General features: G+C 53.5%; 8 protein-coding genes across 8 annotated transcripts; 3 read left to right on the top strand and 5 right to left on the bottom strand.

Moving 5' to 3' along the window:
* Nucleotides 1-1,166: 1,166 nt before the first annotated feature.
* CPAR01_01326 (uncharacterized protein) lies at nucleotides 1,167-4,270 on the top strand (the record flags this gene model as incomplete). The annotated part of the gene is made up of 8 exons (XM_060485615.1): nucleotides 1,167-1,308; nucleotides 1,353-1,397; nucleotides 1,463-2,011; nucleotides 2,068-2,412; nucleotides 2,463-2,744; nucleotides 2,797-3,356; nucleotides 3,413-3,900; nucleotides 3,961-4,270. 8 exons carry the CDS (start codon nucleotides 1,167-1,169, stop codon nucleotides 4,268-4,270), a joined length of 2,721 nt encoding a protein of 906 aa, XP_060356472.1.
* A 1,989-nt stretch (nucleotides 4,271-6,259) lies between these two features.
* CPAR01_01325 (uncharacterized protein) lies at nucleotides 6,260-7,513 on the bottom strand (the record flags this gene model as incomplete). Its single annotated transcript, XM_060485614.1, has 4 exons — nucleotides 6,260-6,591; nucleotides 6,741-6,813; nucleotides 7,159-7,327; nucleotides 7,449-7,513. The coding sequence occupies 4 exons, from the start codon at nucleotides 7,511-7,513 to the stop codon at nucleotides 6,260-6,262; spliced, it is 639 nt and encodes a 212-aa protein (XP_060356471.1).
* A 1,448-nt stretch (nucleotides 7,514-8,961) lies between these two features.
* CPAR01_01324 (uncharacterized protein) lies at nucleotides 8,962-10,087 on the bottom strand (the record flags this gene model as incomplete). Its single annotated transcript, XM_060485613.1, has 3 exons — nucleotides 8,962-9,434; nucleotides 9,608-9,787; nucleotides 9,838-10,087. The coding sequence occupies 3 exons, from the start codon at nucleotides 10,085-10,087 to the stop codon at nucleotides 8,962-8,964; spliced, it is 903 nt and encodes a 300-aa protein (XP_060356470.1).
* A 469-nt stretch (nucleotides 10,088-10,556) lies between these two features.
* On the bottom strand, nucleotides 10,557-11,213 carry CPAR01_01323 (uncharacterized protein; the record flags this gene model as incomplete). Its single annotated transcript, XM_060485612.1, has 1 exon — nucleotides 10,557-11,213. The coding sequence occupies one exon, from the start codon at nucleotides 11,211-11,213 to the stop codon at nucleotides 10,557-10,559; it is 657 nt and encodes a 218-aa protein (XP_060356469.1).
* Nucleotides 11,214-11,976: 763 nt separating this feature from the next.
* CPAR01_01322 (uncharacterized protein) lies at nucleotides 11,977-13,298 on the bottom strand (the record flags this gene model as incomplete). Its single annotated transcript, XM_060485611.1, has 5 exons — nucleotides 11,977-12,400; nucleotides 12,453-12,476; nucleotides 12,527-12,974; nucleotides 13,026-13,178; nucleotides 13,247-13,298. The coding sequence occupies 5 exons, from the start codon at nucleotides 13,296-13,298 to the stop codon at nucleotides 11,977-11,979; spliced, it is 1,101 nt and encodes a 366-aa protein (XP_060356468.1).
* A 355-nt stretch (nucleotides 13,299-13,653) lies between these two features.
* On the top strand, nucleotides 13,654-14,530 carry CPAR01_01321 (uncharacterized protein; the record flags this gene model as incomplete). Its single annotated transcript, XM_060485610.1, has 2 exons — nucleotides 13,654-14,042; nucleotides 14,098-14,530. 2 exons carry the CDS (start codon nucleotides 13,654-13,656, stop codon nucleotides 14,528-14,530), a joined length of 822 nt encoding a protein of 273 aa, XP_060356467.1.
* A 142-nt stretch (nucleotides 14,531-14,672) lies between these two features.
* CPAR01_01320 (WD domain-containing protein) lies at nucleotides 14,673-15,845 on the bottom strand (the record flags this gene model as incomplete). The annotated part of the gene is made up of 4 exons (XM_060485609.1): nucleotides 14,673-14,865; nucleotides 14,925-15,329; nucleotides 15,398-15,497; nucleotides 15,707-15,845. The coding sequence occupies 4 exons, from the start codon at nucleotides 15,843-15,845 to the stop codon at nucleotides 14,673-14,675; spliced, it is 837 nt and encodes a 278-aa protein (XP_060356466.1).
* Nucleotides 15,846-16,429: 584 nt separating this feature from the next.
* Nucleotides 16,430-19,126, top strand: CPAR01_01319 (uncharacterized protein; the record flags this gene model as incomplete). Its single annotated transcript, XM_060485608.1, has 4 exons — nucleotides 16,430-16,457; nucleotides 16,514-16,663; nucleotides 16,724-18,694; nucleotides 18,750-19,126. 4 exons carry the CDS (start codon nucleotides 16,430-16,432, stop codon nucleotides 19,124-19,126), a joined length of 2,526 nt encoding a protein of 841 aa, XP_060356465.1.
* Between the last annotated feature and the right edge of the window lie 2,544 nt (nucleotides 19,127-21,670).

The raw sequence follows: 21,670 nt of genomic DNA, 5'->3' as shown, positions 1-21,670 counted from the left end.
CGGAGAAGGAGGAGGAGAAAGTAAAGTGACCCCAGGCCTCAATGCTGAGCTCTTCCTGTCCGTCTGCTGCTGCCGCTCACGCCGTCGCCGCAATGCGCAACTTCGACCTCCCACCCTTGGCTCACGCCCTCCTCCACATCCGCATAGGAACACATTTACACACCCACACACCTCTCACACACACACTCTCTCTCCTTCTCTCTGTCTCTCAAACTCACGCTCTCTCTCTCTTCCCATTATCCACTCCACAATCCACACCCAAGGTCCCAAATTCCCAAGTCAAGTCTTCCCTCTCTCCAACACCCTTCGAGGACGCTACCTCACAACCACACTCACACTGCAACTACGGAGTACGGATACCTTACCTTCACGCAACCCTGTCCGCCTCCTGCAACCCTGGACACACACACTCACACGCATACGCACACACACACCTCTTCTCTTGCTCTCCTTCGTTGCCGCTCCTCTTCTCCTCATCCTCACCTCCTCACAGCACTGTCCACCTCTGTCTAGCCTACCCTGCCATCCTAGGCAGTCCTGGGTCCTGGCCCCCCTCCCCCATCGACTCCTGGTCGCATCCATCATCGAACATCGGTTTCCTCTGGGCCCCAGCAGCTCAGTGATATGACCCTGCCTGTGTGTACCCAGCCCAGATCTTGTTCCTTACCCCGGTCGCCTCCCCGTCTAGGTCTACCCACGTCAACCCTTCACGCCTCACGCCGGGACCTGTCGTCCATTCATAATAAGGCTTGACCTTCTCCCGCGTACCCCCCTCACCATCACCCACCAATCCGGACAATTCCTAGCCCAGCGCGCTCCCAGAGAGAGAAATTCGAGACACAACTCCCCTCTGGTACTTTCTTTTCCTACAACTTCCTCTTTTCCAACAAGTCTTTTGCACAAGACACGTCTGTCTAGTCGCCGACATCTCCAGCACTGAAGGACTCACTCAGAGTGAGAGTGAGAGCGAGCGAGCGAGCGCGAGTGAGAGAGAGCAAGAGCCGCCGAGTGCGCGGCCAGGTCGGGACGGTCGTCGCCAGCTACGCATACCCAGAACTCAAGCAACCGGCTTGAATGTAACCGCTTCTTTGACTCCGCTCTCCGTTCGAGGCTACTTCCACGACCTCACCGCTACCAACAAATCGACTCGTCACGCCCAAATCACAATGTCAAACGATCCCTCCGTGAGGCGCATCTTGCCTCAGAGCTCCCAGATGGGCAGCTTCTCTTTTGCGCCGCAGCAGTTCCCTCAACGGGAAACCCAAAAGAGTGCGCCATCCACCTCCACCTCTACCGCCCTCCGCTCCGGTTTGCCCACAACGTCTTGTCTAACCAAATGTGCCTTTCTGTAGATTATGTCTTCGTGGATGAACACAATCGCCATAAGCGATTGAAGGGTATGCTCACTTTCCCTTGGACAAATGATTTATGCGTGCAGTCTAGCTAAACTGATGAAATCAAGTGATGAGAGCTTGTGAAGGATGCAGAAGAAGAAAGATCAAGTGCGATGCGGCCACAACGAACACCTGGCCCTGCTCGGCGTGTATCAGACTCAAGCTCCATTGTGTGCGCCCCAATGGCCAGTACGATGGCACCTCGACCGACGCCTATGAGCCCGTCGGGGATGAGTTCGCTGCCGCCTCATCGCAACTGCAGAACAGCTTCCGCCAGCAAGTTCCTATGCAGCAACAGTCCATGATGGCAGGGGCCCAGAAGCCCAACCCTTCGATGTATGCTGCACAGGGCGCATATTCAGATCCCAACGTCTTTCCACCCGTCCACTACTCCGACCAGCAGGTCCACCAACATAACATGCACTACACCACGGTTTCTCCTTCTTCCTCTATGATGGAGCAGCCTTACACCGGTCACAACGTATTTCCAACGCCGCCTCTCCAGCAGAGTCAACGCCCAGATTCCCCTCCCGACACCTACTCCAATGACGGTTCCTACCAGCAATCAGATCTTGCTGATCTTCTGGGCTCCCTGAAGGTCAACGAAGCTGGAACAGGTAGGCCCTCTCTCGCAGCTTTCCGTACGTAGTAGAGTTACTGACGCGTAATACAGCGCCGTACTTGAGGAACAAGGCCTCTTTTCTGCATGATGAGGAGCCCGCCGTTGAGGATGAGGAGTACAAGACTCCTCTTCCGCCAATTATCACCGGACCAGGCCTCAAGATTCGCATCCCACCTGAACTAATGCCGGATGACGAGACGGTCATGCACTACTTTGATCTCTTCTTCAGCCACGTGCATCCCTACGTGCCTGTTCTCAGCAAAAGTGTCTTCTATCACCAGTGGAATACGAACAGAGAATCCGTATCGCCTCTGATTCTCGAAGCTCTTTTCGCCATGGGTGGAAGACTAGCCGACGACCCTGCCCAAGGGCAGCAGTGGCTCGCTTTGGCAACAAGTATGAAAACACTCGTCAGCTGGATAGGCAAAGGCTAACAACCATGACAGAGCACGCCGACTCTTTCATGGACGTACCGAGGCTGAGCACTTTGCAAGCCCTGCTCCTCATCCTGAAAGCTCGGGAGGCAGCACCAAAGCGCGGTTACTACTACCGCTCGTGGATGACGATTGTCCAGTGCGTTCAGATGGGTAAGGATCTTGGGCTGGACGAGCACTACACGGATCATCAAGCGGGAAGGCCGTGTGGCTCTTCTCCCTTGGATTGTCAGATGAAGAGTCGAATCTGGCAGTCTATCTTTGTGTGCGAAACCATGATTGGTTCTCCCCAAGGTTGGCACTTGGTCTTTCTCGACGTTTTGTGAGAATTTGCTAATTCCCTTAGGCCGTACTGATCTCGCCGTGGAGCTGGATTCCATCGATTTCAGCGTCCCACGCCCAATCCCTGGAGGCGACGACTCTGAGTACCACATCACCCGTAACTTCACCTATTTCGCACGAATTGTCCGCAACGTCAGCCGCATGAACACGGCCTATGGCCATCTCAAGAAGAAGAAGACGAAGGATTGGGGCGTCGATCCCGAGTTTGTGCAGCTCAACCCGGCCTTGAATGCCTGGTTGAATGATCTTCCAGCGGATTTGTCGGTTACTTTCCCGCCCGACGGCTCGCCGCCATGGCTTTCGTCACCTTACATCGGCAACCTGCATTCCTACTACTATCTAACCCTGATTCTGCTTCATCGACCGCAGCTGAATTTCCTGGACCCGAACGCGCAAGATGGACAATGGAAACAGCACATGATGATCTGCTACTCTTCTGCTAAGGCTCTATGCCGGCTCCAGGAGGCTGTTTTGAATTCATTCGGATTCCCTGGACTGCAGTGTATGCTTCGTGGGTTCAGCTTCACCGTCTACTGTGGACTGTGTTGCATTGTACTCCATCTGGTGGGTTATGATCTGCGATTCCCCGTTACTGGCTCTCTAACTTTTATGGTACACAGGTGGCCGTCGTCTCCCCAGACCCTGATCTGAACACTGATGCGAGAGAGTTCTTCACGAGACACATGCGAGTGCTCGAAAGGGTCATGTCGGTTTGGCCGATGGCCGACCTGCAGAAGCAAGTCGACGCGGTGCGCGAAGCGTTTTCTGCTGACGTCAGGAAACCCTTTGTCCTCAAGCCCAGCTTCCCTTACGGCAGCCCCCAATCATCCAACCATTCCAGTCCTCCAAGGGGTTACAGGCCGGGTATGGCACGCACTGCTTCCTTGGACCACCAGTTGGACACGCAGAACCTTCAACACTCCCAAGTCAGTTATACCAGCCACCCCATCACACCTCCTATTTCTGCCGGACCTGTGGATACCAAGAGTGACTCGCCTGCTATACAGTCACTCGTCATGATGGCAAGTCAAGGTTCCCAAGCGCCGGGAATGCAGCAAACCATGTCGTTGTCGGATGCGCCAGCGTGGAATCCCGCACGTATTTTTGAGTAAGTTGTTGTCGACAATCACATACTTCAACGAAGGCACCCGCTAATACATGTCTACAGACAATGGAACACGTCTTTCGGTACGCCTCAGGTCCAACCACAGCCTTCGACGCTGCCTCCCCAGTCCAATTCGCTTAGTGTTTCTCCGTCTTCAGGTGCACCCGAAGCCCCGTCTCTCCAAGACATTCAGGCTGTCAATGCTACTCTCCCAGTGGCCTCTCAACAGTTGGCGCAACAATACTCTGCAGCCCCCGTGCAGACTTTTGTCTCGCCGGCGATGTGGCAGGAGTCCGTGGCCAGTGTCTACGAAGGCGGTCTCAAGCGGGCCTGGGATTACGATGGCAGTGGTCCTATGATGAAACGGCGATGAGCCATTTCCAAATTGATTTTTGCAAAGCTACCTAACCTTCTTGTCGGCAACATCTACGGGATGTTTTACACCTTTGGTATAGCGACGACGATTTACCGGTTCATAACAACACTTGCCAGCCTATGGGGTGCCTCCGCGAACCGCCTCTGGACCGACGAATAGGTGCCCCTTTCAGCTACAGCGATTCACGTACATATCTTGGAATTTTCGCTTTCTACGGTCCTCGTTCGCCTTATACACGGTTTATTCTCGCGACGAAATACATGTACACGATTACGATGAAAATGAGGAGGAGGGGAACACAACGGAAGATCCATGTCGGGCGCCGGCGTCACTCATGCCCCTTCGGAAGCATGGCCCCCAGCCGGGAATGGGGCTCCCAAGAGGCTTTTGTTTTTTCGGGACGGTGCGAAGAAAGAGAGAGAGGGAAGGTTGGCGAAGCGGTGTCCTGGTCTGTATTTCTGGACTGTATTACTATATTTGGCATGTTGCCTCATGATGGAGCCAACGACGCGGCCCAATCCGGTTCGGCGTACGGACGGCGCTCACCCTGGCAACGCGAACGAGGAGTCCTGTTTGCTTACTATCACAATCATGGAAAGGCCCAAAAAAGTAACTGTAAGAGGAGAGAGAGAAGAGTTTCGTTGCTTCCATTGACTTGGACCGATCAATACGGACATGATACCACCTTGCGCGCGCATACAAATTCAAACCATCTAGCAATGTGAAGTGAATAAGACACGGTCAAAACGAGAGGCAACCCGCAGAAACGGGCATTCGCTGTATCGTTTGCTTGGCAAGCAAGGAGTAAGACGTTTGAAAGGGGGGTGAGACGGGAAGTCGACAATGGGTAGATCTGGGTGTGGTGTATGTACGTGAGGTGCCCGAGGCGAGAGAGCTCCTACCGGGAAGTCCCCAAAGCGGTCGCAAAGTCTCGCGATTGAACGAGTTGATTGGCCACGGCATCTAATGTTGACATGTTCACAGGGTTCATTCAGCCGCACGTTGAGCAAGACGCCCACCCCCAAATACACTTTGCATAAGCAGATGGTCTCAACTTCCTTTCCCAAAAAAAAAAAGACGTTTTCCCCTATACGCGGGTACGCAACACTCATACACCCACACACCACACACACCCTTAGGCTATCAGAGGGCGAGTAAAAAGGGAGCCTCCACTGGAAACAACGTTGAGCCTTGACGGGGCAAACGGGCTGACCGACAGGTTTTAAGGTGAAGCCAAGGTACGGAGTGTATATTGTCTCGGCGGTCGGCAAAAGCGTTTCTTTTGTCTTTTTTTGAGGCTACACAGCGGGGTGGTAGGTATACCTACTTACGTGATACGTCTGACCTCGCTTATACAGCAACAGCTACCTAGTACTTACGACTGCCCGTTTTATCCCACACGAAAAAAGTATTTACAATGTCGTCCTCGGCTATTCCGTTGGCCTCCCCCGTACCCCGTAGAGCACGCCGCACCGCAGACGGAGCCTGGAGATGAAGAAGAAGAAGAGCGACGCAACGGCGCGGAAGCCGGGAGTCGGATGTCGGGGCATATATTCGGAAAACTCTGGGTATGTAGTTTCGAGCCTCTTTTGATCGGCGAGAGAAAGTGTGGGGAGCAGTGACATTCAATGGGGGGACCCTTGAGCCAGGAGCCAGGACCCAGGGCCCAAGGGAGGAAGAGCATCGCTTGGAAACTTCAATGCGGTGAGACGGTTGAGTCGCAAGCTTACATCACCGCTGACGAAAACCGCATAATTTAGCTTCTTCTCGTCGTCTTCCCCTTCTGCTTCTGCTTCGCTTCGCAATGACGACAATTGCCGCTGTGGTTTGCCGTTGGTAGCAGTGAGCGATTGCCGGTTAGGTATGGCAGTGGAGGGTTTTGGCGACGGGTCCGGGGGGGTGTTCCTTTACGGAGTACACGCAGGAGGAAAGGTTAAATTTAACACAAAAAAAGTGATAGGCAGGGTCGAGAACAGTCCATGTTCGTCACTCATTTGAATGACGGGGGACAGGGAACGAGGACGGTGAGTTCAAAAATTTGAAGAGTCCTTGGAGAGAGACATCGCGTGGGTACGTGTACCAGATCGGCCAAGGAGTCGGGTTCACTGCAGTCTGCACCGCGCTGGCATTGCATGGATAGGTAGGTACTGAGTAGGGGCATGTAGTTATCTGTGCCTCGTGTTTCGCAGCCAGGACCGGGTTCGTTCGGGTCGGGTTCGATGAACTCTCCCAAAGTGATGGATGGGATGGATGGGAGCAAGCGGCGGGAAGCAAAGAGATGTTTGGAGCTGTTGGAGATTTGCCCTTGCCATACCTACCTACATCAAGTATGCAGTACGGAGTGTGGGAGCGAGTATCGTTGCAACCCCTTTGCCTAGGCCACGGGTGACGTTGTTTCGATATAAGGTCGCTATTAGAGTTTGGCATTGGCACGTTTTTTCTAACATTTGCAACGATGGTCGCCTACGAGTACCTAGTGTACCAAACCCCGTAAGGTAGTCTCTTTCTTTTGGCCGCGCAACGGCGGCCAGACCGGGTTCCTGTATCGCCGATGTAAGGTGTGAAATGCGCGGGAAAGTTGACGCAAGAATATGCGTGGCGTGCAGCGGTGAGGGGGGTTTGAATCCCTCTGAGAAGAGGGGTGTGCAAACTGCAAAGGGCTGGATGAAGAGAGGGGGGGAAGGACATTCCAAGGATGTGTGGATGTCCATCTCACATGCATACCGTCTGTGATCTGGGACATGCAGGTCCAATAGACTCGAATCTTGCTTCCATTTCTCATCGCATCTTTTTTTTATGTAAGGTAGGTAGACTGGGAAGGATTCTCATAGTCCACGGGTTTCCCCGCTTTTGTCTTTTCCGTCTTATGTTTTTTGACTGCGTACTCTTATACTTTCTTGTTGGGATTGAGGTTTCTCGGCGTGGCCGACGGTCAAGCTTGGTGATGTCGTTTTGGAATGCGTACTTGCATCCTTTGACGTGCGTCTTGTTGTTTCGGACTTTAGACATTGAGAGTGATGTTGCTCCCCCTCCCCTCCTTCCCTCCCTCGTGGGCTTTGCAAAACATGACACAAGCATAATGGCAAGTCACTCGAAGGTACGGTAGAGTTCCAAGACACAATTTCATCTCTACTATTGAGTCCCGATTTGCTTTACGGGTAGATTCGTGACTTACCCGGGCGTTGACAACCCGGTCTCCGAGTGCACACGTACTTGCATCGGGATGATAGGGTTGATCATTATGCGCTCTTCCTCATTCGCCTTTTGAATTTCAACATATTTTTGCAGGATGGTACCAGATGCGACTGCCGGATGCCGAGTTTTAAGAGTGAAGGAAAGGTTGCCCTTTCTCACAGGTAGAAGTACACGGTGAGGCAGCGATAATGAGGCATCGGCAATTCCAGAGATATGGGTAACTTGTTGGTTCCCGGGGGGCGGTGGACGTATGTACTGGCTACCTACCTTCTCTCCCACTGGCACCAACATAGAAGAGGGGGAGGGTGTGTGAGATTGTGTACGACGGAATGACTTCGGAGTTTAGTGGTAGGTGTATTTCGGGTTTTTACTCGGCGCCCGGATACAAATGGGTGTGGTGAGTTAACAGGTGCGGAGGCCGTCTTACGGCGGCGGATGACGGCGACGGCGACGGACGGACGGACGGACGGAGGTGGCCGAAGAGGGAGGGCAGAGAGGAGCAAAGCCACAGCGTATTGTAGAGATGGTGGTGTGCCAACGGATTCCTCGCCGTGAGTTTCCCAGTGGTGGTGGTGGTGACGGCTGGAAATGGGGCTTTGGGGCTGAACTGTGGCCCCGGCAGACGCAGAGTCAGCTCGTTTTCGTTATCAGCCTCGGTTTGTGAGTGTGTTGGTTCTAGACCCTTTCACAGCATGGTTATGGTTACATCTCTCCCCTCATGTTTCCTGACAACCAACAAGCCAACATTTTCACACTCTACACGAGAAAAACCCCTGGTTCGGGACCCAGTTGGAGGGGCAAGTGGGAAGAGTATTGGACGAGGAAGGCAACTTGGACATCCCCAGGTGGTCAGCGTCGAAAAACGTGCGATGGCGATTGCCTCCCGGAACATGGATCAACCTAGGCAGAGCACTCTCCTTTTTTTCGCCTCTTATATGGGCAAAGTACGAATACCCTCCACCACGTTATGGAACATGCTACGATGATTCGATCCTACCGTTACCGTTAGACGGGGTCCAAAATAGCTCTCCTATTGCGACTTAAGTCCTTGACTCGATCAGCAGCTTTTGTGCTGTGGCGAAATCGAATGACTAGTGGAAGTGCATCTGCGCCAGGGAAGGGGTGAGGCATCACCTGTAACTTTTTTGTTGTTGTTTGATAGTATACAAATCGATGTCGTTTGTCTCTCGGCATCAATATCGAACGTGATGCTTTGCCACTCGTGATGAATACCGGAATCCCCGCGTGGGCTTCCGATCATCCACGCCCTCACCCTCAGGGGCACACCCTCTTCTAGATAGATAATCTGACAACGCAGAGAGCGCCGTACACGACTAGCAGAACGTGCGTATGTACACTTTCGCCCTCTCTTGGTCTTGCTTGAGTCGTACAATGCTACCGTCACCCTGACCGGCACTTCTCTCTCCTTGACTCGAGAGTCTCGAATACATGGTGGGACGCGCTTGGCAAACTGGCCAACCCTTTCGCCCTACTCACTTGCGCTTACCCAGCGACTCGCGCACAATATTCCACACCCACCCATCATTAACGCCATGACTAGCGCCCTTGCCGCCGCCACTGCTACCACTGCTGCTCGCCTTCCCGCCCGCCTCAACGCTGTTGATACCAAACTGGCCGACGGGGCGGTAGTGATACCACCTCCGCTTCGCCATCAGCGCCGAGACGTCCTTGGTGTGCGTGACGATGCCGAGGCGCGTGGCCAAGGGCCCGCTGTCCGCGGCCACGGGGCGGAGCTCGGCGGCCGTGACGGCCGTGAGACGGGGACGGGTGGCGAGGCCCATTGTGCCGATCTCGAGTTGAGCTGTGGGCGGGAGGGTGCGGACGTAGCGTTCTAGGAGGGCGCGGGATTGGCGCGCGTAGGGGGGTAGGCGGAGGTAGATGTAGGTTACGAAGGGGGCCGAGGTGTAGGCTACGAAGAGGAAGGGGATGATGCCGCAGGCGGCCACTGGATCGGGTGTTAGTATATGTGCGATGGTTTATGGGATGTGAGAATGGTTTGGAAATATCAGATGCTGTGAGGTTTGTGTAGCAAAGGGGGAGGTTATGAGGAGGAGAATAGGGAATGATGGGATGGGAATGCAGTCAACGTGTGAGTGAGATATGGGGTGAGAAGCTTACATCCCGCTGCCTCAGTGAGCGTCTTATCTTCGGCGCGGACGTAGCTGGGAGCGGCTACGAAGCAGAAGAAGACGCATGAGAAGACGGTGGTGATTTTCCAAAAGGCCAGAAAGGCCGTCCGACCGGTGCCGGCGTGGTAGATGAGTAGTCGCTCAGGCAGTTCTAGTAGGTCACCGTTAGCTTTGTGTGCAGAGACAGTGAGATGAAGTATGGATGGGTCTACTACTCACGTGGGTTCCCGGCTCGGGGACCGGCAGAGCCTCCGGCGCCGGCTGAGTTCGGCTTCGGTGGTGTGGTGACGGCCCGGGGGGCCGTGGTCGGCGGCGGTGGTGCGGAGGCAAAGGGCCGTCTCAGGCTACATTGCTGGTTCTGAAGAAGAGATTTCCGGAGGGTAGGACGGAGAGCGCATTGGCGTATCGTGGGGAGGATTCGTATCGTTTGTGGGGGTTGCCGTATGAAGGCGAGCCGCAGTAGGGACATTGTGAGGTTGTCCAAAGGGAAAAGGGGAAGAGTGAGTGAGTGAGTGAAATGGGTGGATTAGGGAGAGTGAGAGGTTGATGGTGAGATGAGAATGCTGAGGTCGGATGAGGTCACTGCACGCATCTACCTTCCCTGGTACTAATTAATTTTTCCCCACGCGACGCGACTTGACTTAATCGGTATCCAGCGCCCGGATGGTGTACGACATTTCAACATCGCCGAAATTCATGAGGATAACAATTAATCGTCACGAGCTGCAACTGGCATGAATTATTGTTTCTTCTTATTTGATTGACCCCCGGACACAAGTTGGCTATGCTAGGTTAAATGATTGACGTGACTGAAGACCGCTACTATGAGAATCCAACCTGGAAACCCTGCCAGATTCCCTACTAGCTAATAGAGCACCAAAGAGCACCTCATGGTCTCAAAGCCGGTGATCCCGCGCCGAACCCCGCCGCCCTTCAAGTCAGACAATGTTCTTCTGAAGCCACTCCTTCCACTGGTCAAGCGTCCAGCCGGAGCTGATCTCGTTGTTCGGGTACCCGTCAAACAGCACCGTGGGGCTGACGTGCACGCCCGTCAACCGCGCGAGCTTGATGAGCACCTTGAAGTCGTTGGTCACGCCGTTGCCGACGTTGAGCGCGCCCTCGGCGTCGGGCTTGTCCGAGACGACGAGCAGGTCCAGCACCGCCTTCTCGTCGACGCCCACGGAGCCCGCGAGCTTGGCGAGGCGCTTGTACGTCTCGTTGCGCGGCTCGTTGACGACGTTGGCGTCAAAGTAGTCCTTTTGCGCCTTGAAGAGGGCGTCGCTGTACGCCCAGAACTTGGCGGGCGCGGTCTTGACGACGGCCACGGCGGACTCGTGAACCAAGGTGCTCGAGGGGTGCCAGGGCTGGACCTGCTGACGGAAGATGACCTCGAGGTTGGCGGCCCAGGCCGGGTTCGCGCGGATGGCGGGCACGACGGCGTTGTAAAATGTGTTGAATTGCTTAGCGGAGTAGGGGCAGACGTAGTCGAGGTAGAGCTCGATGGTGTGCGGCTGCGCGGGGACGCCGTCGGCCGAGGGCTTGGGTTCCGCTCCGAAGGTCAGCTTGTGAGCTGCGAATTTGGGCGGTACGGCCATCGCTGGTGATGTGTAGCGGAAACGGGATGTGGCGGTGGTGCTTATGTTGCGTTGGAGGCGGGCAGTGTTTCTACTGGTGAGTGGTATCGTCGAACTTGAGGATGGGATGAGTGGGAATAGAGACGACGCAAAGTTTGGGCGTCGAGTCAGGTTTAATAACACGTTCGAGGGGAGCTTCATGGAGCTTTGTCTGGGGGATATGAGATACCTACAGGTGGCCCAGCAGCAGCAATACGGATACCTTACCTGACAGAAGTGGTGACGAAAGGCCCCCATTGGAGCAGGCGGCGGGGGCGGGGTAGCTTCCGGGTGTTGATAGAGCTCCTTGTCCACAGAGTAGCTGCCAATAGGTGAGGTTTTGCAATCATGATGCAAGCGCACGAAAGCTTTGCTGACTGAGCAACTTCGAAACTCACCATTAGCATCACGCAATTCTAGAGAATTCATGCGCTATCGTTCTGCGCCTCTTGGGCCTCGGCTTGGCTAGTCCTCTAAGTCTATAATTTGGAATATACAGCTACGGCTCCGAGCTGCCTTTCGGAGTATAGACTGGCCCCTTTAACACCAAGTACCGAGCTCCGGGACTACCGGCCGGGCCCCTGCTGTCGGGTGCCCCACCGTGTGGCCCCGAACAATCTTGACAAATCCAACATCGGGGTCGGCTACACTCGACTACTAGTCACATACACCGGAGCAATCAACAAGCCGACTGTGACCTTTGACATGCTTCGTTTACACTCTCATCAGCGGAACGATGACAATCTTATGTTACAGTGTTCTTGGCCACGATGCCCCGCGCAAACTCGCCAAACGTTATGTGTTGCTCATTGTCCACCTCCTCGCCAAGGTTTGGCTGAGTGAAGACGGCCAACGTGTTACGCGCGACGCGTCCGTCGCTCACAGCTGCCCTGACTCCCCTTACGAAGTGCGGTACTGCCTTGAACTTGCCGCCCGTGATGCGCTCTAGAGCTTCGCCGGTCTGAAAAGCGATGCAGTCCCGCGGTATCTTGACCTGTACCGTCTCTCCGCCCCGCGATTCGATATACAGCCCTGCTGACGGATCGGGAGACGCGGCCAGCTCCGACAAAGGTGGTAGGCTTGCTATCGTATTGTTCGTGGCTTCAGGTACCACGGTAGAAGTCTCCTTCTCGTCGATGAACATGGCAGATGTCAGACCAGTCAGACATCTACCGAGTGTGTTAGTACCAGCAGCATCGTTGCTAGAAGGGGCCGACTAACCCATGATCTTTATGTCTCGAGCACCTTGTATCTATTAGTGGATTTCTGAAGGCGGTCACAATCCAGTGGCTCACCAGTCATCGTCGGCTGCACCAATCTTGGAAAGGGCCTCTTTCGTCTGCGGATAGTAGTGTAGAAGGCGCGCTTTGGTCGTGTTCGATGTACTGACAACGTGTTCAAGGTACCCTTTGGTATATCCTGGGATCTCAGACTCGGCAAATCTGTCGCATGCTCGGGCTACCAAAACGGCCGCATCAATGATGACTCGGCAAAGACTCTCCACACTCGGCTTGAACCCCGGAAGGACGTCTTGTGAAGGCCAGATATTGGGCGAGAGGTACTCGGGAAAGTTATTCTGGTTAAACTCGGCCGTCGGCTTAGCACAGTCGAGAGTTGCATCAACGTAGAATGCGCAGTTGGCATAGTATGAACCCTTGAATGTGTCAACTTGGCCATTCTTGAGTGTTTCTTTACCCAGGGACCAGCCCGTCAGGTATTTGGCCTTTTCATTCTCAAGCTTGACTGCTCATGTGTAAGCAGTGGTGGGCAGACGAGTAGCAATTTGCATCGTACCCAGCTCTTCCTCAGGGAGATTGCCCAAGTAAGATGCGTAAGATAAGGTCTGGTGCCTCAAATGAGTGAACTCTGGCGGCACATCCTTGACCACCAGAATACCTAGAGATTCGGGCCCAAAGGCCTCTTTCAGAGTCTCGAAGGGGATGTTGCCTATGATGTGAATTTCACATGTAAGCTGTTATCCGTTCCATCCTACGATCCTGCTCGACGGTACTCACCCTCCTTAAGGTCGTTGAGAGATACAACCACCGGTTGTGCGATCTGAACCATGGTGTTTATCTGAGTTGTAGAAGTTTAAAAAGGTAGCAACGAATGAAACAAGAAGGAATCCAGCCAGATCGTAGGCTCATCGACAAGCTTCCGCGATACCACCTGCCGGGTCGGTACCTAAAAGGTGGGGGAGGGGCACAGATAGCCCCTTATGTAATCACAACGTTCAAACGTCCCTCGAACTCTACTCATCACCATTCCCAGACTTCGAAAGGTCAAGCACGCACCCAAGATTGGCCAAAAAGAAAGCCTACCGGTCATCGCCGAAAACCGCATCAAGATAAAGCAACTTTCACCTTCCTCATCGAGTCCTGCGAGCGGAGGGGGGGACACGAAACACGAGCGATACAACGCGATGGTCAAGCCCCTGTCTTTCAAGGGCGACAAGAAGCCCAAGAAGAGAAAGCGCGCGGAAACCGAGGCCCAGGACCGCGACGCGCAGGGCGGGGAGGTTGCCCGCACCGGCGGAGCTTCCGCATCGACGGCGAACGCGGACGATGACGACGATAGCTGGGTGTCTGCCGATGCCGTGACGGATGTTGTCGGACCCGTCATGTTCGTCTTGCCGACGGAGCCCCCTACTGCTTTGGCGTGCGATGCCGTAGGCAAGATATTTACGCTTGGGATCGAGAATATCGTCGATGGCAACCCGTCTACGGCTGAGCCGCACGACGTGCGGCAGGTGTGGGTTGCGAACAGGATCACAGGGACGGAGCAGTTCAGGTTCAAGGGCCATCACGGACAGTAAGAATAATTTGCAGAAGGTTGTCGACGGGAGCCATGTATTAACGAGCCACAGATATCTGGGATGCGACAAGAACGGCGTGCTGTCAGCGACATCGGCGGCCGTCTCACCATTAGAGTCTTTCAACATCATTGCAACGGCGGATACCCCTGGCACATTCCAAGTCCAGACATTACGCGATACCTTCCTCTCCGTCAAGCCGCCGAAACCCAATGTTACCACCTCGGATGTCAGAGGCGACGAAGAGTCCATCACATTCAACACCACATGGCGTATCAGGATGCAAGCGAGATTCAAGCCGCGGCTCAAAGCGAACAAGGAAGAAAAGGCAAAGGAAAAGATTAGTCGCAAGGAGCTTGAACAAGCGGTTGGGCGCAGACTCGAGGACGACGAAGTCAGGAAGTTGAAGAGGGCGAGAAGGGAGGGCGATTACCACGAGCAGTTATTAATGTTGAAGGTCAAGGGAAAGCACGACAAGTATGGCTAACTCGGGGGATGAAGTTCTTTGGCAACACGAAAAGGGGGGAAAACATGATACCCACACGCAATGAGCAGCATAGCCGTAAAACATTTCACTTTCGTTCTCAAGTTCTATTTTTTTTTACTTTTGCTTTCTTCGATTCTCTGACCTACGTGGGCCTCCAAGCCTTGATGTTACCGTCTTCTCCAGCAGTGAAGACAACCTGTTCGTCATCGTAGAAGCAGAACGAGCGAACAATCTCCTCGCCGTGGCCCCCCGGCAGACCGACGCTGTTCGCCCTGTCGAAGCCCCAGCTGCCTTCGGCGGTACGGGACAGGTGTACCAACTCAAAGACTTGGCGGCTGGTTCACTTATTAGTTACGCTGCCAAACATTGGGAACAATTCGTCAACAAGACTTACTCTTGTGAGCCCGCACCGACGATAGCACCGCTTCCGTCAACCTTTGTCGTCATGTTGGCAATGTACTGGCAGCCCAGTGTCTCTCTTGCGTCGCCAAAGTCTACCAGAGCCGCGCCAGAGCCGCAATCCTCCGCGACGCTGTACACGGCCAGCTTCTCGTCGTGAGTCAGCACATAGACCTCGGTATTGCTGAGGAAGGAGGCGTGGTGGACAGAGCCCTGGTTCAACGTCTGGACAACGACCTCATCTTCGTCCGAAATTCGTGTGTCATAGACGTTGACGAGGCCATCGGTCGATCCCGAGAGGAGGATATGAGATTCTGAAGGGTGGAAGCGGAGTTCTGTGACGTCGTCACTGTGGACTTCGTCGTACTGGAGCCTCTGCTTCGGGCCGGCTCTGATATCCCTATGGATGTGTCAGGAGTTCTGTGTAATCGGGCGGGGGTGGGTAGTCGTGATCGAAGGAAGGCTTACCAGAGTAGCACGGATGCGGTGTGGTTCTGGAACTCTGTGCCTAGTGCTATTGTGTTGCTCCTAGGGTCGCAAGCCATAGACAAGATAGGCGACTGAGTAGCTGCACGTTGTGTTAGTGAGATTCGTTAGATATTTCAGAGCGAGAAAACATGCCCGCAAAATGAGCGACCTGCGGCTTTGACGCTTCCCTCATATCCCAGACTGAGACTTCCCCATTTTCTCCCGCCGTGCAAACGATAGAGTTTTGCCAGTCAAAAGTCCTAAGGCATGTCAAGTTGCCATGGTTGGTCTGGTATGACTTGATCGGACCCTGTCCCACTCGTGCAGGATCGAAGAGACTGAGTTTCTGATCTGATGAGATGGCGGACAGACCAGCGTTGAGGCGCTGAATGTCGAGAACATAGACATCGCCAAATCTATGGCCGTCAACGCAAGACAGGTTGTACATTTTCACGGCACCTTGACCTTTGGTGCATGGCTTTTATGAGCATGGACCCTTGACCAAAAACTGAGATTTGCAACTACTTACTGAGCGTCGATGGTACACAGCTTAGACAGCTCAAAATTTGACCTCTCCTCTATGGTCTTGACAAGTTTGAAGATTTCCGCCCGCCTTATCACTTTCACCCGGCTGAGATCGAAATTTTGCAGACTATGAAATTCGTAGAAACTTGAGCAAGAATCACCAGTGAGCGCATTGGAGGACTGGTCAATGAAGAAGCGTTTTTATGCAAACCCCCGCGTTATACAAGTACGCAGCATTCCGAACTAGTGCCCGCTTACAGCGGTATTGCGTACCTGGCGTCCGGCTGAGTTAGCGACCAATCAAGTCTCGTTTAGTGGACTATCCCTGTTCATTTGGAGCTCCCAATTCCATCTACGTGGACCTAAAGCCAGGACAGCTGTTCTGAAAGCATCGAGCTGCGTAATTGCTAGGAATACCAACAAACCCTCTCCCGACACCGCATATCTGTGAGATATAACATGTCGCGGAACTTTGCGCTCGAATTTGGCACATAATTACCGTTCGAGATGAGGCGTTCTTTGCTCTGGCTAGGCCGTAAGTTAAAAGTCACTGAATCCAAACGGCTGAACGTAAGCTGACATATCATCAAGTGCTGTTGCAGGCAGCAACTGTATTCTGTGTCGACGAGCAAAAGGTCTTGAACGACTACGAAAAGAATCACGACAGCAGCGAAGGAAAGCATGCGAAAGTACAAACGGATGTTATCCCGGAACACCACACCCCACCTCCGAGGCAGCCCGGTATGTACACTATTCGCGATGGTGGGGGGAATGTCGGTTAACAGAGCTGATTTCCCATAGGAGCGGACTTAGTCGAACTCGCAATCGAACAACTGATCAAGCTACCACCCCGAACCTATCCCAGACGTGAACGCCGCTATACTGTCGTCTATACCGTGCTCCGATATGCCCTCAAAGTCGTGCCCAGCCTGAAGGCTGCACCTGTTCCTGGTAGCCACCAAACACAGGAGACCAAGGTCACAGGTCCGTTGTTGGAGGCTGTGAAGCTGTTGGAACAGTCTGCTTTGAAAAACAACACGGACGCGCTGTACCTTCTCGCGGAGATGAACTTCTATGGCAACTACACCTACCCGAGAGACCTCAAGGTTGCTTTCGATCATTACCACACCCTCGCGACGGTCCACGGAAATCGCACGGCACAGTACATGATTGGTCTTTACTATGCAACTGGCATTGGCCATGTTGTTGCTCCCGATCAGGCAAAGGCGCTCCTCTACTACACTTTTGCAGCGATGCAGGGCGACACACGCGCGGAAATGGCCATTGGCTACCGCCATCACAGCGGCATTGCGACGCCGAAGAATTGCGAGGCTGCAAGCAAGTACTACAAGAGAGTTGCGGACAAGGCAATGGACTGGTACCGTTCGGGCCCACCCGGCGGCATGGCTTGGGTGGTTGAGTCGTATCGTATCGCTGATGAGCTTGGCGGTGTCTACGGCGAGGGTGCTAGCGCTTCGAGTGCCGGTATGAACGCCATCAAAGTGAGCCCCAACTCCGACGCCAATGCCGCCATTGATGATGTGATTGAGTACCTCGATCTCATGTCGCAAAAGGGCGACGCCAAGGCATCTTACAACCTTGGACGGATCTACTACGAGGGGCAGAGGGGTCTCGACCGGGATCTGGACCTTGCTCGCAAGTACTTCTTCACTGTAGCGAAACGGTACTGGCGTAAGGACGGCCGTATCATCGAAAACCATAAGCAGGGTATCGAGAAGACGGCGAGTAAGGCGGCTGGCTTCATTGGCCGCATGTACTTGCGTGGTGATGGTGTCGACCAGAGCTTTGATCAAGCAAAGAGATGGTTTGAGCGAGGCATCTCTCACGGAGATGCCCAATCCCAGCATGGACTCGGTCTCATGATGCTTTACGGGTACGGGACGCCAAAGAATGTTGCCATGGCCACCGACCTCTTTAAGGCGGCAGCGGAACAGGACTACGCGCCATCCCAGATCGAATTGGGCGTGCTCTACCTGGACCAGGGCGGCGCAGAGGACGTCCGCATTGCAAATAACTACTTCGAGCTTGCCGCCAGATACGGCCAGATCGAGGCTCACTACTACCTTGCTGAGATGGTATACAACGGCGTGGGCCGCGACAAGACGTGCGCGATGGCTTTGGGCTACTACAAAAACGTTGCCGAAAAGGCCGAGCCGCTTGTTTCCTCGTGGGCCGAGGCGAACCAAGCCTACTACTACGGTGACGAGGAGCTCGCTTTCTTGGAATACGTCATGGCAGCAGAGCAAGGATATGAGCGCGCGCAGAACAACGTCGCTTTCATTCTTGATCCTGTCCAGTCACGACTCCAAATACCCGACTGGCTGCCGCTTCCCGAGTGGTTCGGTCTTCAGCAGCATACCCGCCCCAACCTACTCAACAACCCTAGACTCGCCCTCATGTACTGGACGAGGTCATCCAGGCAGTCGAACGTGGACTCTCAGGTCAAGATGGGCGACTACTACTTCCACGGAATTGGTTCCGAGCCGGACGTCAACAAGGCCGTTCAGTGTTACACGGGCGCCTCGGACTACTCGCAGAGTGCCCAGGCCCTTTGGAACCTTGGTTGGATGCACGAAAATGGCATTGGCCTGACCCAAGACTTCCACTTGGCCAAGAGATACTACGACCAAGCGCTCGAGGTCAATGAGGAGGCTTATCTTCCTGTCACCTTGAGTCTACTGAAGCTCCGCCTCCGAAGCGCATGGAACACGTTCACTCACGGCCCGATTCACTCAATCCAAGACGATCCTAGTAAGTCAACACGGCGCATTCACCGAGATACACATCGGCTAACCACACACATTAGAACCAAAGAAGGACTGGTCACTCAGCGAGTGGATCGCCAACTTCCTTCAAGACGACCAACTGTTCTATGACGACCCGTACTATGAAGACATCTTTGATGATACTATCGGCGGTACGGGCCCAGACGGCGTGCCGCTGGAGGACGACGGCATCGCCGAGAGCCTCATCATCGTCTTCCTCGCCCTGTCCCTGGTGCTTCTTCTCTACTACAGGCAGCAGAGGCAGCAGCAGCATCGAAGGGAGGAGGAGGCGCAGAGACTTCAACAGCAGGGGCAGCAGGGTCAACCTGCCGCAGCGCAACAGCAAGATCAGGGCCTTTTCCCTCCACCTGGCAACCCGGAATGGAACAACTGGGTCGCTGGCGGTATTGGACATTGAAGCGTTTGTATGAATACGGATAAAAAGAAGTAGCTGTTGGAGATGGTGTGTCAGATGGGTGTTGCAAGGATTAGTTGGGGAGGACGATTAAAGCATATTCAGCGCCGGCGTTTGGGAATGTCCAGGGAATAGGACTTGTTTCCTCGAGACTCGTTGCAATTCAAGAAGTTTTTTGCTATAGTCTTTTTGCTAATTGGGTACGGTGACTTGCTCCTTTGCCAACACCGCTTAAGATGACGAACGAAAGGATACTGAAGCGCCCACTCCTGCAACCACTTGCCTATTCCTTACTACCGTGGGGTTTCCAACTTTCCTGGGTCGTATCAACGTATGAAATTGACATTTCTTCGAGAGCAATGAATTTCTAAGGCGAATGTTGATGCTAGGTTCTCACCTTCAGAGCATATGATTTGTCTTCCAGCTATCGTTTCTTCAGTTTCGTTTGCTGGGTCTACAGCAGTTGGCGTTTTGAAGATGCCTCAGGGGGCTTTGGCGTTGGACACATATCACCAACAGGAAGCTAAACCTTTTGTCGATGAAGCCATCGCTACGCTGAACTTGCCTATCACGTAGCACGAAACCATCATTCTCTTCTCGATTTCTCCGGAATGCGCGTGGGGAAGTGCGGGTATGCCTCGCGTAGTATGGGTAGATAAATTGGGTGACGCGGAGTCTACGAAGATTCTTGATCAACAACATCCAGCTCCGCAAGATCCCTCCCCCTTGTGGAAGACTTTTATCGCGTCTCGGGTCTACAGAGCTCAAAGACATTGTGTACGGTTGGATATATGCGTTGGTCGGAAGGGGAGTCTGGACTTTCGATGCAGTTTCGTAACCATCTTCTCCACTCCCTATCTCAGGCCTTTTCCTTGAGGAAGGTTGAGGTTCACCCACGTTTAGAGATTATCATCAACTTCCAGTTTTCCATGAAGAGAGAATGGAGACTAGATACTGATAAGCTTCTATCGAAGGCCTTTATATGGAGCATGGAGGTCTGCTCAAGCTAAATGTGCTCCAACTTACGTCCTCTTACCATATAAACATCATCGAAATTCCCTGTACGTAGCTTAGTTCAAATCCGTTGTGAGGCGCTCATTCTTGGACGCCTTCAGGAAGGCCCCAAAGGTATGGCAGAGTGGACACACGTAGAGACCAGAGGAAATTGGGGAATTTTGACGATACGTTGCGAGAGCACCCGAGTTGAATCATGAGTTTGTCTACGAAATCCTTCTATCATGATTTGACGGCACAAACGGTCAGCTGGGTCATCATCATGGGCGTTATTTAAACCAACGAAGGCCATATAGAGTTCTCCGGGTACGGGAGGTTGTATCATGAACAAGGCAATTTGGACCAGGTTCAGGGCGACCTCGATGATAATACCACGGAAACATTTCTCACTTCACAACGACACGGTGCATTGTGTTACGTGGATGTTGGTAATCGTAGGAAAAACCCCGGCTTGGTATGAAGCCCATTGTTGGGGAGATCATAAAGAAAAAATCCAAAAAGGCCAAACAGCTCCCGACTCGCCTGTTGCTGCTGCTGTTGGTGTTGTGTAAAGTTTTTCCTTCGCCGGACGGGGGTGCTCGACTCGGGGGTGCCGCACTGCCGTCGATCGTTGCAGGCGGATCCGGAGGATCAGATCATCATCGAAGCCACACTTCAGCGCGCGTTGGTGGGAATCAATTGTCAAATCACACATACATACGATGCACACCCGCCGTGTTCCCCACTGTATGTATACAGGGCGTGGCAGGATTGCCCGTTTCCAACTACGAGTGGGCACTTTCCATGGAGTGCTTGTGTTTTGCTCTCGTATTGGACGTTGCTGTATCTTGGGCGCTTTCGAGTATCATTCATGACGGATGGTATCCCGCTCGAGTAAAGGTTCCTATTTGCTTTTATGCTCCATTGTTATCCACTGATATCTTGCCCACTGGCCTTGTAGCAAAACCACCAAAGTTGTATGCAGTGGGAAACATTGCCCCCCTTGTTGCCAAACTACAGGCGCATGTTGCACAGTCGAGGCTCCTTCCCGTCCCTGCGAACTTGTGGGATGAGGCTGACGCTGACGGTGAGCCGAGTATTTGCAATCTTTGGGGGCTTAGACGATACATTTCTAGAGAGCCGTCATGCCACCGGCAGATGTTCTGAATATCCGATGTACCTATGTCAGACACAGCCTGCTGTCCTGCCCATGTAACTGGAGGCAATTGCCAAACGGATTTCTTGGTAACATCGGCTGTGGGAACGTTGAGGATTTAGCTTTCCATGTAATGGAACTCCAGGAAGGAAGTAGGGGTAAGTGTTGAAGGCTCAAATGGCCATGTTCAATGTACTACAAGAGTTCGTCAGATATTGCAACATGAAGTGAACGAGTAGGATATCGGAGCAAAACCTGAACTTGGGCAGGGTTTGCTTGACTGCAAATCACCAAAAGATTCCAGACTAACGCCGTGGCGTCTAGCGATATATAAGTGGCTTTGCCCACACATTGGGGAACGGCCTGCTATGAGACTTACCATGCCAGGGCTGTCAACT

This window comes from Colletotrichum paranaense (assembly GCF_030867605.1).
Source record: "Colletotrichum paranaense strain IMI 384185 chromosome Unknown Scaffold_1.1, whole genome shotgun sequence".
Lineage (NCBI taxonomy): Eukaryota > Fungi > Ascomycota > Sordariomycetes > Glomerellales > Glomerellaceae > Colletotrichum > Colletotrichum paranaense.
Note: the sequence above shows the minus strand (reverse complement) of the source record. Positions and strands in the feature narration are given on the sequence as shown.